This window comes from Telmatherina bonti (genome assembly GCF_933228915.1).
Source record: "Telmatherina bonti genome assembly, chromosome: 24".
NCBI lineage: Eukaryota > Metazoa > Chordata > Actinopteri > Atheriniformes > Telmatherinidae > Telmatherina > Telmatherina bonti.
The window spans coordinates 14,619,333-14,636,881 of NC_136633.1; the positions used below are offsets into that span (position 1 = coordinate 14,619,333).

General features: G+C 36.8%; 2 protein-coding genes across 2 annotated transcripts in view; both read right to left on the reverse strand.

Annotated features, from left to right (window-relative positions):
- Positions 1-6,063: 6,063 nt before the first annotated feature.
- LOC306774106 (ly6/PLAUR domain-containing protein 1-like) lies at positions 6,064-13,049 on the reverse strand (the record flags this gene model as incomplete). Its single annotated transcript, XM_079264089.1, has 3 exons — positions 6,064-6,287; positions 9,929-10,063; positions 13,001-13,049. The coding sequence occupies 3 exons, from the start codon at positions 13,047-13,049 to the stop codon at positions 6,064-6,066; spliced, it is 408 nt and encodes a 135-aa protein (XP_079120215.1).
- A 2,513-nt stretch (positions 13,050-15,562) lies between these two features.
- Positions 15,563-17,549, reverse strand: part of LOC306774021 (nck-associated protein 5-like) — a gene marked incomplete at its 5' end in the record, with an annotated part of 155,014 nt that continues 153,027 nt past the window's right edge. The window contains one exon of the mRNA XM_079263990.1: positions 15,563-17,013. Within this exon, the coding sequence (XP_079120116.1) occupies positions 16,711-17,013 (303 nt within the window). The 3' untranslated portion in view covers positions 15,563-16,710. The remainder of the gene's footprint in view (positions 17,014-17,549) is intronic.

Sequence of the window (17,549 nt, forward strand, 5' to 3'; positions counted from 1 at the left end):
AAAAAAACCTTTTTTTTGTTCAATTTGATTTCCTTTGAGCTTTTTCCTGCTTAAAACTTAAAAAAAAAAATAAACATTAAAACTTGTATTTTCATCCACACGTCTGCACCTTTACTTTCCTTCATGTGTTACCTCTGCAAAATAAATGTACAGTAAATCAGTTACTGAGAACATGTGCTGTTTGACACAGCATTTAAAACATCAGTCTGTGATTCTGAACCATCATACAGCATTTTTAAGAATACTTTTAAGCTATATTTTGAAATTAAATTATTTCATTTGATTTATGTGTAAACTGAATTTAAGTGAAAAAAAAAACATTTAAAAGTTGACATTTTATTTATATAAATATGTATATATATATATATATATATATATATATATATATATATATATATATATATATATATATATATATATATAAAATATATATATATTTTATATAATATTTTATATTATATAAAATATATAATATATATATAAAAAAATAATTTGCATGTCTGCTTCTTCTGACTCTTCCTGCTTTGTGTTGTCATTTTACTGCATATTTTACTGCATTTACTGCATTTTAAGAGGATTTATCCCTCTTAAATCTCAGACTTTTTATTTTTTGTTTTTTTGTCCCTAAATAAATCACTTTACCTGATCTGTCATGGTGACAGGAATAAGCTCCAGCTTCCCGCGACTCTTCATTGGACCAAGCCGCACAATGAATGAATGAATGATCTGTCATAGTACAACACGCGCCTCTCCCCGCTGTGACCACTAGAGGGCACCACCGCTCTCATGTCTGACAAGCAGTTCGGCTTCTTCATGAGCCGCACTTCACTTACTGTAACAAACACAAGCCCACCTCTTTATTTTTCCCCCCACTACATCTGTAAAACATATTTGCTGAGATGAAACAATCGTAACAATGGACTTTTACAACCACTCTTTCTTGTTGTGACTGTTCTTGTTGACGTGCAGTGTATTTGGCTCATGTTTCCCTTTTCCACTGCTCTAACTTACTTGTCTTTATTAGACCTCCAAACATGTCTGGACTACAGTGGATTGGTGATGTGTGAGACTTGAATTCCCTGATGGAAAATTTATAGGATTAGTGACAACAATTATGTTTTGATTAACAGGTAACTAATAGAAATAAATGATTTCAGAGGCGCTGAGGTGGGCTGGCTATGCCAAACTGCTGTCCATATTTGTACAGCTGGACTGGGAGTAATTGACTCTCTGGGGGTTTCTGATCTTGCTGTACCCTGTTAGTATTGTGATTTGTACCTGAAACGCTTCCCACCTACACACAAATGGATCATTCCCCCTCATTTCCTATACACTTATTCTCCAGTAAACAAAGTGGGTGAGCCGAGGTCCCTCATCAGCTGTAGTATTACCACTGCCAGAGCCTCAATTTGACTGTTTGTGTACACATCATTAAAGCAAGGCAGAGGAGGCCCTTATTATTTTTAATAATCTCCCGTTTTTTTGCTGCTTCTCAACCCCAGGAGATCTGCAGTCGGCACTTCCCCACTGTGATTGTCAGTCCTGCCTCCACTCCACCTCCACCTCAGCCTCCACACTTAATGATGCTTGGTCACACTGGCCCGGCCTTACGCTGCAGGATGCTCCTCCTGCTTCAGCGTTTAATCTGCAACGCAACTGAGCTTTAACTACCGTTAACATGATCATCTCACAACAGCGACGTCATAATTGTGTTTAGACTCTTGGTTAATTTATTGTTTTACCAGGATTTGTCCAGTGGGAGCTCAGTGTTGTTTCTCCACCGATGCTCTCCACTTACAAGGCAATCATTCATTATTAGTAACACTCATCAGAGCCAGTATGGGGAAGTACTCCTGCCTCATGTAATTTGTTAGAAGGAGCTGCAGCATTTTGCATATGATGCATGGAGAGATGAGGTTCAATCTCACTAAACAGACCTGACTTTGCAGTATTTTTTCTTCATATTACATGTGAATAACTTGCTTCTTTCCAGAATGAGTCAAAGTCAGATCAAACAATCCACACTGCAAAAACTGAAATCTGAGATTAAAAATCTTAAATTGAGTACACATATGCTTATTTTTTTTTAAAGGTATGATAATTCTTAGTTTTTATGCCAGAGAATTCCTCTTGTTTTAAGAGTATTTTTTTTAACTTGTTTTGGGAAGTCTTGACAAGCCAAATTGTCTTGTTCTGTTGGCAGATCGTTTATCCTATTTTAAGCAACATTTACCTAATTTTTGTACATTTTTTTCTTGAGTTTTTGCAGTGCACATTCAATTTACTTTTTTTTTCTGGTCAAGTTTCATTTTAGCATTTATTTATTCTGTTTATTGTACATTCTAGACTGTTTTCTGTCTGGTTTGGATCACTTTCTCTCTTTTTATTATTGTTTTTTTTTTTTTTACTCTAAAACTTCTTTTTTTTACTCAGTCTGTTTGAGTTTGGGTTCATTTTGCATCTTTTTCTCACTTTTTCCCCTTGTCAGACTTTTGTTTTGTGCCTCATAAGCAACTTTGTTCATCATGTTGATAATCTTCCATTTTTGTTCTCTTTATCACACATGTTGTCTTATGCTGTCTTTTGGTACATTTTTGATCATTTTGTGATTCTTTAAAAAAAAAAAGAAAAAAGAAAGATTTAAAATCATTTAAAATTTCTATTGGTTAATTAGATTGTTCTTGATGTCTCACCTTGAAATTGAAGAGGACACATGCAGAGCACAAAGGATGGATAAAATGAAAACTCTTTGATAAAACATGCAGCACTGACATAAAATCAGAAATCTGAGACAAGAACCCAGAAGACTGATCCAGAAACACATTAAGTGCAGGGCTTTACCAGAAGGAGGTAGATTAAATCAAACTATGGAAATCAGGGAATAGCTTTTATGCTGATGATAAATATACAGTCCCTTGGCCAATTGAGCATCAGAGAGGGAGAGAAAAAGGATCTAAGTGACTTTGAACATGGCATGGTTGTTTGTTCCAGACAGGCTGGTCTGAGCATTTCAGAAGTTGCTGATTTACTGGGATTTTCACACACACAGCCATCTCAAGGGTTTATGGAGAATGGGCCTGAAAAAGATAACAAAAAATCCAGTAAGCAGTGCCTGTCTGAACCAAAATTCCTTGCTAATGTTAAGAGGTCAGAGGAGATTGGGCCGACTGGTTGGAGATGACACAGAGACAACAGCAACTCACATAACCAGCTGATTCCAACCAAGGTATATAGAACAGCATCTCTGAACACAATATATTCAACCTTGAAGCAGTAGAGGACCACACCAAGTGCTTCCTCTGTCAGGTAAGAGCAGAAAACTCACACAGAACCACCAAAAATGGGACTATAAACCATGAAAGAAGTGATCTGGTCTGATTGCAGCTGGTACATTCAGATAGTAACGTCAGAATTGAAGATGAACAATATCAAAGCATTGATTATATCAATGACTCAGGCTAGTAGGGGCGTATAGATATGGAGGATCTTAGTATAGTACCAATTTAGCATCATTAGAACACTTCGACCTCCCTGAGTGTTGCCGCTGACCATGTCCATCCTTTATGACCTCGAATGCACCATGACACAAAGCTCAAATCATCTCCAACACAACAGAGTTCACTGTACTCCACAACCTCCACAGTCACCAGATCTTCGCCCAACAGAGCACCTTTACGATGTGGGGGAACGGGAGATTCTCATCACGGATGTACAGTCGACAAATGCGCAGCAACATGTGAATATAAAGCAGAATCCATGAGGAATGTTTCCAACTTTTAGCTGAATTATGCCACGCAGAGTAAAGGCAGCTGTGAGGATAAAAGAGGATCCAATCAGCGCCTAGCAAGGTGGACGTAATGACGTGACAACCAGTGTACAAGTCAGGTGTGTGGATATCAGTACACTCAACTGAGGTCCACAGCAACAACAAGCAGCCAAATTAGTATAACAGAAAAAGTGGACACACAAATATTAAACAGCAAACACAACTTTTACAGAAACAACAGAAGAAGAAAACCAACAATAAAGCTCAGGAGTTGATCCAGATAGAAGACATGGAGGCAAACAACACTATGACTATATTTTGTGTTTCTTCTGAGTCTCTTATTTCTTTGACGAGATCGGTGGCCACCCATTCCCTGAACCTGAACCTGCCAGGCCTTTCTGGGATCAATCGATTGTCACTGGAAGTGATCGCATGCACATAAACACACATCTACAGCTTTAAATGATCGCAAACTTCCATAATCTAAATGAAACTCCTCCGCAAACATGAATGAGAAACCGCTAATGTCACCGTTGTGAGATGAAATGCATCAGAGCTCAGTTTTTATGGAACATTTATTTACATCACATATCAGAATACAGCATTACTCTTCACAGAAGACCATTAAAGCAAAGCAAACAAAACAATTCAATTGCCAGAAATGTCAGACCATCCATCTCCGTATGAAAAACCATCATGTTGTTTTCCTTTAACCCGTGCCGGTGCAGCGTTAAAACATAGTGCATGGAGATCTGCATTGTTTCTCACAACACATTCACAAGATCATAAACGCAACACTGAAAACAAACCAAGAAGAAAGCAGTAAAATTAAGCCTTGGGGTGCAAATAAATCATTTCATAGGAAATGCAAATGTGTAAATTTCCCAAAATGTTCTCCTGAAAATGGCAAAATAACCCAGAAATCTGATTTTTATGATCAAACAGGGTATTTGGCCAACAGGAGGGGCGACATGTGGTGATTTAATTGCATGTTTAATTCTCTTAAAGTAAAAGATGTCTGATCTAGTGCAAATTTATCTTTGTTTTTAGCTCATTCTCATACCTGACTATGTCATATAAGTATCATTTACTGTTATTTAGCTCTGAGACGGTTCAAGAATGTTTAATTTAAACATTTCATATCAATGATAAGCTTTCATATAACCCAACTAGCTCATATTTTTATGTACACAGATGGATAATCTACACTGTAAAACTAATACTGTGTGGCAGTGGATAACATCCATAAAAGTAATAAGATAATGTGTTGCAAGCAACCTTACAAACCTTTAAAGCAGTCATTTAAAGTGATGCCAGCTAAACAGATCATGTCAATAATCAAATTAAATGAACAAAAAATAAAACCAACAAAGCTTTTAGACTAAAAATCAGTTAAATTATAAAATATAAGGTTTAAAAAAGCTCAACTTCTGCCGGCACCTTTTTTTTCAGCATTGAAATTAACTTTAGAGCAAGTTACCCACAAAACACTCCACCAAAACGTAAACAAATAAGATGCTTTTGGATAAAAAGAGCAAAAAAAAAACAAAAAACAAAATGGTTCAGAGTATGCTTCCAGCGTCCTTCTCACTGGCTGTGCAGTTGTGTCAGACAGATAGACAGTTTTTTCCTGACATGGTGTTCAAATCTGCCCATTCATCATGGTATGACCACCGTTCCGAGCTCCAAGATGGACCTGCGGCAAAATAGCAACATTCAAGTTTAAGGATAATAATGTGTGCGTTGAACGTAACTCTGTTTATTTGATCCATTTTTAAATAAAAGCAGCATCACTGGACACCCTAATGTGGTAAACATAAAAGCCATCATATATATTTTGCATTGACATCCTCCACCCTTCTGGTTTCAGGCTTTCTATCAGACTCTTGCAAAGTTGAGCAGCAGTGAAGCCATCAGGGCATTAATGAAGTCCCACAATAAGGCTTCAGTGCATCTTCCAATATGATTATTTTACATTAGCAACATTAGATTAAATTAACTAAATATTAGATAGAAGCTGATGAGCTGATATGTTCTTTTATCTGCATCCAGCCTAACATACAAAACACCCTTCACAAGCTTTCCTGTCGCACCTCCACTTTGTCACCCTGCAGTTCAGTCATGAACCTAAACACGGCCTCATATCCCTCCGCTGACACCTCCTCTGCCTCATCCTCTAGCCTGTCTGTCTTCTGTAGTCTGATGTAGAACAACTATGTTTATATTATTAAGCCCCTTATTATCCAAGAAGAATTCTGTGGAAAACATCCCGCCTTGTTCCAGTACCTAAAAAACATCTACGCCAGCAGAAGGAGCATCGGCGCCAGCAGGAAGAGAAGAGGACGCCGGTTCCATGTCGCCGCCGAGGGTACGGGGCGCTTCCTCTTGGGGCCGTTGCAGAGCGGGGTGCTGCAGCAGGTGATGCAGACTGAGTTTAGCTTGCCCGTGCAGAACTGCTGGTAGCCAGAGGAGGCAATGAGGCAGGCCCCGGAGGACGCGCAGGACTTCCGGTAATGAATCCCTGCAGAAAAGAAAGAATGCACCGAATAGAGTGACTTCTGAGCAGTTGCGCAGCCTAACAAAACCCCCACAGAACTGCTGATTCATTTTCCCTGCTGTAATTAGATTGCTAAGATTGAACATGCAACTTTTAAGAGTCCTTTGTTTTGCCTTGCGGCAGCAATTTATAGTGGTCTTTGAGTTATGGAGTTATTGACTTCCAGTCTGTTCTTATTAACTGATATTCGTCAGTGTAGTACAGTATGCAATCTGTATTAAGAAAATGTAGCAACTTTGAAGTCACTTACAATGTTTTGATGCTTTTTTTTTTTTTTTTTTACATTATTTGCCCAGCATTTCTACAATATAGCAGGCTTTTTATCTTTTATGTGGTATCCTTATTGTGTTATGTGTCTTGTGTTGTCATTTCTCTGCAGACTAAATATCCCCTCTCCAGACAGAAAGAAAACGTTTTGATGAAATTAAATTTCTACACAAAGGAAAATGTACTGCGCTCGTCTATTTGTCATGTCAAAGCATGAAATTTCCATCTGTACAGTGGCTGTGCAGGATCAGCACCTTTCTTAAGGACACCGCACAAAGCTGTTTTTGGAACAAAACCTGCTAGCATCCTATTATATAACAAAGTACTTTAACCATCGAGCCATCTGTTGTCTGATATACATCACAACACAAAGGTAATTGGGTCACCTCACCAGGCTGAACACCATGACTGCACCAAGATGCCTGAACAGCTTAAATTTATGTCCTTGTTGCAGAGCTTATCTACTTTTAGAGCAACATTTAAACAGCATTGTCTCATATGAAGCAAGTTCAAACTTAGCAATGCTGTGTCATTTGTTAAATGTACATAGAAAGCAAAGAGTATCTCTTCTCTAGTCTTGGTTACCCAGGCAACCATTTTAACACTTCTGGAAAGATCTGAGATTTATGGGATTCATTCATAAAATTGCTAAAAGCAATTCCTCCTGTTGCTTTTATGGTGAGGACGACATGCTCTTTATCTCAATCTAAGTACTTTAACTGAAATAAATGAATGACAGTAAAGAAACAGCATTAAAATATATCCTTAATAATGGGAAAATCATTTCTGAAAGGATTCCAAAACAAACCAATTTTTACTCTCATGAAGACTTTAGCCTAATCCAAAGTTAGGTGTCAAGATGTTTTATTATTGGTTTGTTTTAACCGCAATTTTTGCTGTTTGTTTCATGCTATTGAACACAAAAAGAACTCGACAGAGAAACAGGTTTTGCCCACAAGGACTCATTTTGTCATAATTAAGAGCTAACTTTTAGAGATTGAGGAATTTCAGTGAATAATCCCCGTCTGTGTTTTACTTGATTAAAGTTTGATTTTGCATTAAAATGAACACTATAGAAACAGTCTGTCAAAATCTACTTATTTTCTTGTTTTGTTTTGTTTCTGGCTGTAAGAAACAAACATGTTACAGAAACAAACAACATTCTACAAAAAAAAAAAAGTTTAAAAAAAATTGTGAGGCAGCAATAAAAAAAACGTTTTAATGTTTTTAAAAAAAGAATATGCACGTGGACGTTACAAACACGGTGCTATGTTAAAACTATTTAACACTCACCAGCCAATCGGAATGAGCCCCTGAACAGAGCCCGCCCATGAAAGGTTTGTGTCAGAAATGAAACCAAACAATCAAGAATCAAAACGAAAAACTGTGAAGCGCAACCGAAAAAGCGAAAAGAGAGAAAGGAGAGAAAACTACAAACAAAACTACTCAATTTAACTAAATAAAAGCTTAATAGTTTTCATGATAATTGGGAATTTTTGATCTTGAGATCATTCATTTTACTCAAGTATTAGAAAGTTTTGGTTTTAATTGTTGTTTTTTGCTTGAGTTTTAAAAAGTTTTGCTTGGAGATTCTGAAACAAATCTGATTCCATACACATGTAATAGAAGGCTGAAAGGCTGTTTGATTAAATTGATTTGGTCTGCAAAAAAAATTAAACACGTTTAATCTGACACAAGTATCAATAAAATACAAATCGTTCTGCTTAGAAAAAGTTCAAGAAAAAGTTCAATCCTAACATCTCATGTTTTTTTTTTATCACAAATTTCATGGAAAAAGGGGCATTTTTAGAGCTATACAATATATTTTGGGTCATCTAAGTAGAGATGTTAAAATCAGATCCTTTGTAAAAAATCATTAACAAAAAAGGTTGTTGGCCTACTTTCTATTTGTATTTCCAACAACAACATCAGTATAGGTCTGTACTTTAAAAATATCATGTATTTAATTAATTTTTCATTTGTTTAAGGCTGAATTTAATAGTCAAAAGAAGCTAAATAAGCAGTACAAAACTTTCTGTAAAATAGTAATGCTGTGACAATGACAGTAATGTAGGCTAATGCTAACAGTCTATAGCTAAGGAACTAGCTAGTGAAGGTTGCTAATGCAGTGGTTAAATGAACAGTTTTCTTCTTTTGCATTTTTTTAATGGAGCTGTGATGTAACAGTGTGCATGAGGAGAGGTGAAATCTGATTTTATGCATGCAGGTAAACATACTTAGTTAAACTTGAATTGCCTGTAAAAGTCCATGAATCCAGAATACAAAGAGCATGGCTGGATTAGAGCTAAACGTGGTATGAGAAGACAAACACACACACAGTGTAAAAAAAACATGAAGATGATAATTTTGTACTGAGAAACAGAAACCTGAAACTAGATACTACTAATACTTGAGGAGATTAAGTAAAGCACATCATAAGAAACAAACTTTTGATGTATCTTACATAGCCTTTAATCTGTTATCATTTTTTTTTACAAATAGTTTCTTTCAACTTTCATGTAGACAATTCATTGATGTGAAATTCTGATCTAAACATGTATTTTGCACTACCTTACAACCTGGCGGATATTTAGTTTTAGTTTTTGTAATTTAGGCAAGACAGCATGCCAGCAGCCCATCCTCTGCACCAATGTGTGCACTTCAAAGGCTGACAAATTTAATTTTCTGAAAGGAATCACAAAAATGTGATTCACTGTGGTATCGGTGGCGGCTGTAAGAAAGACTTTTGAATTTCACAAATGAGTTGATTGAGGTGGATCAGTGACATTTTTTTCCAAAATACTGTGTTTACATGATTTATAAACTTTAAAAATAAAAGCAAGAAAGAAATAGAGTGAAAGGTGCTATTTCTGTGACATGATAATGCAAAGAAATTTACACAAGAATGTGGAACAAGGTGGCATTTTCCCTGTGAGATAATGATTACTTTAAAGCAAAACAAATGCACATTTTTTCTATGGAGTCCAGCAAATGATCAAAACAACAGATAATATTTATTGCACTAAACATCACAGAGCACTTTGTTGACCTCCTCAGTTGAGTCGTAAAAAATGAAGGTTTCATTTTAGGGGAAAAAAATGAAACCTTCAAAAATCAAAGGTGTGAACATCCCAAGTGAATTAGTGAGCTGCATATGTTGCATTGCTTGCATGATAACCGTCACAACAGCAAAAGATCTCTTCTCAGGTTAGCATAATTTAAAAACGTGTTAAAACAAAAAAAACGCAATTTTTCACCATCAAAATCCTCTCAAGAAAAGGAAATATATTTCTACACTAATATCTTTCATCATGCTAACAGATAAATCAGTGTCTTACCGTCAGATTTGACCAGTACTTCCTTCTGGCACATGTCCTGTACATTGACAGTGCAGTTGACAATATACTCTGGTGTGGAGCAGTCATTTTGGTTCATCTCCTCACACTGGTAACACTGGATCTGAAGGGCATCTCCTGTCCCACAGAACACAAAAATACTCTTATTCTGTTTCGTGCAAGCTGTGGGCACTTCATTAGTTTAAAGATTAAAAGAATTATTTTAGAACAATGTCATAAAGTTGATCAAGGCTCTAAAAGATTCTTTCTTTTGATGAGATACAAATTGCCATGAAACATCAAATCATGACACATAAAATATTTATTATTAAAAAAATTTAATGGAAACACATTATTTGTATGAACACTTTAGGATGGAATATTATCATTTCCTCGTTCTCTTTAGACTCCATCATTTGGCTGAAATACATTATTTTTGTTATGTGATAATCACCGTTATAATCTGTGTTTCCATTAGTCCTAGAATTGTGCAAAACCTAAATATCGCAATAAAAAAAAACAAAAAACACTGTAATGGAAACACCTGCATTTCAAAAAAATCTCTCAAATATTGTGAAAAAGTTTTTATGCTCCCATGAGGTGTTTTTTTTTTTAGACAATGCGATACAGAATATATCGCAAAGATGTAATGGAAACACTTTTTGTAACATTTACGTGTCCCTGGGGGTCATGCGAACAGTTAATTTCCGATAAAGATGGCCGGTCATTGAGCAAACAACAGCAAAACAGAGTTTTACAGTGAATTGGAAAGGGTAAATGAGAGAATAGCTTTGAAAAACCACGGCAAATTCTCCACAGCAAGTAGAAAACCCCAAAGTAATGTTATGAGGCTACCATGCAAAAGCTGCAGTTCTCGTAAGATCTCATCCGGCTGACGAGATTTTACGAGAACTGAGTCTTATGCACTAAACACCGTTCAGTTGATGCAACAGCAAACCGCAATTGTTGTTTGTCAAAACTTTACAAACATTGCTTTTATTTAGTAAAAAAATTGTAGTGGAAACACAGCTTCATGATGTTGCCGTGGTTACATGTAAACCCAACAGCTTACACTGAAACTGCATTTCCTGCATGGCTTGAGACGCTAACATCCTTTTGTGAGATCTAAAATACGTTCCTTTTAACTTGTGACCGTCACTATTTTCACCCTCCACTCACAGTTCATGACTTCTAGAGGTCGCGTATTCATTGAGTCAAATTGTTTGTCCATGAGCACATCTTGTGGAGGAGGGAAGTCTAGTGTAGCAGCTTCTTCTATTGTGATGGCAGAGCTGAAGCACAGCAGAGAGGGAGGAAGCTGCTGGTTGTACTTATTCATATAGTCAAGCCTACGTTTTCAAACCACATTTAAGAAACCTAATTTTGTCTAATATGAAGAAAAGCCTGGATGAATTTACTTTGGCTTAGCATGAGCAAAAATGAAATTAAATGGCAGCCCGAGTGTTGACAAATCCCACCAGAAGACCGATGGCGTTTATTGTGGATTGTGGGAAGCCGAGTGAGTCCGCTTTCTTTTCCGCCAGTATCCTCATGTGATTCTGTTTGAATGTTTTTCAGTTTTCTTTATCTCTAAAAGCTGCACAGTGGATGTTTTTATTCAGCTGTTAGTTGGGAGCTCCCCTAATGGTACATATGCTCCGCGAATGAGCGATGGCGCTCTCCACAAGAGTGCAATGTCATCTTTTATCTACCGCAGTGTTGTGACACTACGGCTGCAAGTGGAGGGACAAAGCCAAGGCTTTCCAGTTTTTACATCTTCACAGCTTTTCAGCTTGGCCTTCACATGATCAACTAGGAGGTAATAAATTCACACACTGAATTAAGAACAAGCCATAAAAACTCATGTTAGAGAAGCACGGAGCGATTACGCTGAATTCATTTTTAACTAATTGGTTTTATAGGTGATCAAACACCATTTACATTATGGAAAGAAGACTAAATGATTCATGTTCATGTTGAAAAGCATGAAAAAAAGGTGTCCTGCCTGCACCTCCATCTTTACATACAGATAACGTTTAAAATTTTTAGTGTTGGCTCTCTTTTTTATATCTTATTTTAAAACTCCTAAAAAAAGACAGAGACAAACCTGCAACAAAGAAAACAATAATGATTTCATAAAGACCAAAGAAGGCAAAGCAGGCTGATGGCTAAAGCTATGAAAATTGGATTTAAAAAGGTCTTGCTGACTGTTTTCCTTTTTCATACCTAAATGTCCACTCAAGCCATCAATAGACTCAGACCAATATTTCTGGCGCTTTTGTTAAAATTACAAGACTCATTAATCCAAACTAAGACAGCACCATCAAATGCAACCGACAAAGGTCTGCATAACACCCCACATTCCCTGTGATTCATTTAAACCAAACAAGTGTCTGAAACCTGCATCCATCATCTGAGAGGAGGCGCAAGGGAATGGCAAAGTCTTGTTTTGGCTGAAGCAATGTCTAGCTTCTAAACAGTTTTGAGAAAATTGCTCTAAATATTTAATTTAATTTTAAAAAGGCTAATTGAGAAAAAAATTTACATCACCTGAATCCAGGTGTTTAACTTTAAATAAAAAAAATAATCCCATAACCCTGTAATTAATTTGCAAGTCATCAAGTTTTGGTATCACCTCCTCACAGATACTTCAAAAAGTACAAAATATACCAAGAAATGATAATATATTAAATTTACTAACATTTCTTGGCAAAGAAAAGTGTGCTGAAAGGAAAAATATACAAACATTTACATAAATTTGGCGTCTGCGTTCCAAAATCAGCACAAACGAGTGAGCAAATAAGCACTAGTTGACTATTTCTTGAGGTGTTTTGTTTCCTAGAAGAGTCTGCTTTTCCTGAAATGACACTCCATGACAGCACGAATTATTAATGCAATTCTTTCTTTTTTAAAATGCATGGAAAATAAGTTTATCTTATGAGAGTAGTTAAAAACCAGACTGCTGTTCTACTGACATATAAAATGATCGTGTGTTTTCTGCATTTCCACCTTAGTGTATTAAAAATGTGCATTTTGGGCTGAAGCGGACCTGCAGTCTCCACAAGTTGCGCCTACCTGCGTCGAGAAAGACTCCGCATAAAGTCGCAAAAACGAGCAGAAGCATCCTCTCCCAAATGATGCTCGGAGGAGAAACATCAAGCCAAAAGTAAAGTGGAAAAATTCAGAGGAGGTGGAGGTGAACCATGTGCGGTAGAAATCCAGAGGTGGATCCGCTCATCCTGTCGGCTGGGCTGAGGTGAGAGCTCCGCAAAGCGCCAGGAGTGTGCGCCCCGACGCGTCTGGAGGGACGAAGAAGCCCGAGCGCAGAAATCATAAAAGTGCACCACGTGACAGCAGCTGCTATTTTCATACCTCATGCTCCCTCATGCTCCTCTCCAACAAAGATAACAACCCAAATTAGTCATCGATGATTAGTTATTTTTATTTTTACCATGTATTAGGCGAATATTTCACCTTTAAACAGCAAGTTCAATGACTCCAAAACCTCATAACTCTACAGATTATTAGTTTCATGCTGGTTTCACTACAATTCATCAACATTTGATGCATTAAAGTTCTTTTTTCCACATTTTATGTCTTATTTGTGCTTCTCCCTCGCCTCCGTTTACCTGATTTTGGATTAACCTCTGCGACACTGGAAGTGCAGATTTATTTTTCATTTATTTTAAACACAAAACTGTACTTAACCTGCTCTTTCAACAGGGTCAACCTATGTACACGCGCAATTGTGATCAATAGTCTGCAACAAATCGAGCTCATAATGAGGACAGAGGCAGACTCGTCCAAACGTGCGGAAACTTAACTTCATTTATTGGCGCGTATAATTGCCCATCTAGGGACTAATAATGGTTACATATCCCTCCGCGGTGGCGGTGAACCGTCCTTCAGCCGACAGATTAGCGACTGGGACGCGGTGATTACACGCGCACGCCCAGTATGTGGATGGTTTGGGTTTTCTTTCCCAATTTGGATTTACACACACACACACACACACACACACACACACACACACACACACACACACACACACACACACGCACACGCACACACAATGTCGTGCATTAAAAAACACAGATATAGCTGCACCTCAGTTTGAAGTAGGAAATAATTTCTCATATTTATTTAGGAAATAGTTACATAAAATATAGAATTAAAGTCTAGAGTAACAGACAAAATTGCACACAGTAATAATAATAATAATAATAATAATAATAATAATAATAATAATAATATTAATGATAATTATTACAATAATATTAATTACCAAAGTAACACTGCTGGTAACCATTTCTCTTTACAAAGGAACATTTAAGGAAAGAGGTGAAGCATGACAATCACACTACAGTCTGACAGTACAAAATGTGGGTATAAATATTGGACATCTAGAAAAATACACAAGTCCTTTTCACACTTTTTTTTTCCATACAATATTAACAGTTTCATAGAAAAATTGAAACACACAGTCGGCTCTGTTGATTAGCACCAGCTGGTCATATTCCAGATACAAATTTGGCATAATTCCACCTAAAGTTCAAATACGTCGTTAAAAAAAAAAAAAAAAAAAAAAAAAAAAAGTGATACAGTATTTTAGCTCTTATTGATCAAAATAAAGTTTTTTTCTTTTTTTTTTAAATTTTTTTTTTTAATTCAAACAATGAACTCCTGCAGAATGACATAAGAAAAGATGCTTTTTTTCACCCAGCAGACTTAAAAACCTTGGTTGAAAGATTGGCAAACAATTTCCAACTTTTTTAAAAATTTGTTTTTCATTTTCTACTTATTTGCATATATTGATCAGAAATGCCCATTCTGATATTAACTTATAGTCATTTATATGTACAACATAACATACAGCAATGAGAGGAAAACGGAGGTTCGGAGAGGTCAGGTTTGCTGCGATGCTACACGACACTGAAAAACTGTTTGGATTCTGGGGCTTTTCAACAGGAACTCAACAAAATGGAGGTTACTAAGTGTGAAAAGAATGTGTCCTGATGGCTGCGCTTTAATTCTTACAATCTTTGTGAGTCCAGTATTTTCCCTGAGCTACCAACAACAAGAGCGTTCAAGCCAAACAGTCGGTCTTTTGTTGTACCACATAAAAACCCAACCCGATCTCATGGCAAACCAAAAAATAGCCACAAATGAAAGCTTTTATTCATGTAGTTGGAGACAACTTGCCAATTATTTTTCTTGGGATATGGAAAAACTTAAATTAACCAGAATTTTCTAGCAAGTTGTGACAAAAAAATAAGGTGACAAACTCTCCAACTCATGGAAAGTTGGGCATGATTCCACCACCACCCCGTCAGCTTCCTCATACAAACTTGTCAAAACCGCAAACATCACAATTTTTTTTTTTTTTTTTTTTGGAATTTCCATATCCACAAAAGAAAAAACTTGGTTGTGTCCAACATCACAAATTAATATATATATATATATATATATATATATATATATATATATATATATATATATATATATATATATATATAATTTAAAAATGTCAAATTGCTGCATGACTGTTTCAGAACAATCACACTTTTAGATAATATACCACACAGCAACATGAACTGTCATCATTATATCCCTGTGTGTTGCTGAAACTTTACCATTTTCTCTTTTATTCACCCCAAAATGCTCAACACACATTAACAAGTGTAAAACAATAGAAAATAAACCAGAATTAAAGACATTTCTTTCTATATTGCTTCAACAAGGAAGAATAAAAACATAACTCAGGTGTTTTTAAATGTGATTTCTTACGGGCAGCTTTTGGGCACCTTCAACAGGCATCACACTTAGCAGCAATGTGGGACCTGACACCTTTTGTTTCCAACAGACTGTCATTATTGCCCATCAGTGTCACCTCTGCTAATCACTGTTTGAATAATCATTCATTTTTACACTCCTTAAAAATTTTGTACAGTATTTTTTTTTTTTTTTTTTTTTTTTTTTTTACAGTGCAATGATAAGATCCCCCAGCATAAGGGAACAGGATAAGCAAAAAACAGAAAAAGAAAAACTGCATGGAAACAAATGTATTGCTGGTCAGTCCATCACACCCAGAGTCAAACTATTAAAAGTCCTGGTTTGGATTAAAGTTCCGTCCTCATGTCTCCAGCTTTATTAAGTGCTTTGTGTTGTATGTAGAGAGGAAAGGGGTCCAGGTGTTGAGCTAAGGGCTGTGAGTATTTTCCAGGATTAGCCAAGTTGGGGCTTGAGACTAAAGAACAAAGCCAACCCAGTCACCAATGTTAAACATTATTTCACGTTTTCAGAAATCACTTATACAAATAGATTTCTCTGTAAATGCTTCAGCACGAATGCATTTAGCCTGCTCCTCATTGGGAGGTTGGAGGACCGATGGTGGAATTGATCATCAGTCAATTCATCACTTTTATTCCTATACAATTTTGGTTTGAAACTGGTGATGTTTAAGGTGAAAAGAAAGGTGGCTAGGTGGTTTGGCATTGAAAACCCAGAATGTTCCTCACAATATATCAGTTAAATTGGATTTTTTTTTAGCAGAAACATTATGATTAGGTGCAAGAAATCACCTTGGTGACTGGGCTGACTAAACTGATAGAAAACAAAATGTAAGCAAAGGGTAAGCATGGAAATCTGCTTAAAAATCCACCTGAACCTATTGCATCAGATTAAAAAAAAAAACAAAAAAACAAAAAAAGGAAGGCGATATTGGTATAAAACACAGGAAGTGGCCTTAACTCATACTTAAACTTTGTTGTTACAGCCCTGATCTCTCAGACATCATTCGAGCCCTGACTGGTGCAGGAAGAGAAACTGTCGTACAACGAGTCGCTGAGGGAGCCTGCGGGATCCGTACCAGGCCTGCTTACGAAGCTGGTGGAGGAGGAGGGCTCGTCTACCTTACAGCAATTGCTCCCACTCCTCCCCGCCTCCTCACTTCTGAGACTGGCCAAGCCTGTGTCTGCATACAAGCTGCTGGAGCTGCCGTGATTCAACTTGTTCAAAGACTCCAAGGAGATGTCGAAAGATGCTGATTGGCTGGGACTTACAGCCATCTTCTCCATGGGAATCTCCTTCTGCTGGAAAAAAAAAATAGAGAAAGAAATATAAATAACCCTCAGGTAGTACTCAAAGTGTTTCAGATTATTATAAGCAAGGATGAGCAGCAAACAGCATGAGATCAATCTCAAGTTGCACCATTGTCCTTCAAAGCAATCAGACTGATGAGCTTGAGAGCCCGACGGTGATCTATCCAGAGATTTTCATCACGCTCAACAACCAAATGTACGTCTAGGGTGCTGCAAGGTATGCATCAGAGTTAATGTGGGCTCCCCAACTCTCCATGCTATAACAACTCTGTTACGTAATCTATTTTTTTTCTTTCTTTATTTAACATTTATGAAACCTTGAGGAAATTAAAGCTTTATCTTGAGGGTGATATTGATCAGTGACAATGCATGCATGGACGTAAAAGTGTCAAAACCAGACTGGATTGTGTCATCGCAACCAAGTGTGGCGGTATCTTCGGGCAGCTCGCTGGTGATTAAACGCAGCTACAAAAAGTGCAAAAGCCTGCATTAAGCAGCTGCTACAAGTCTGACGCATCAACCGT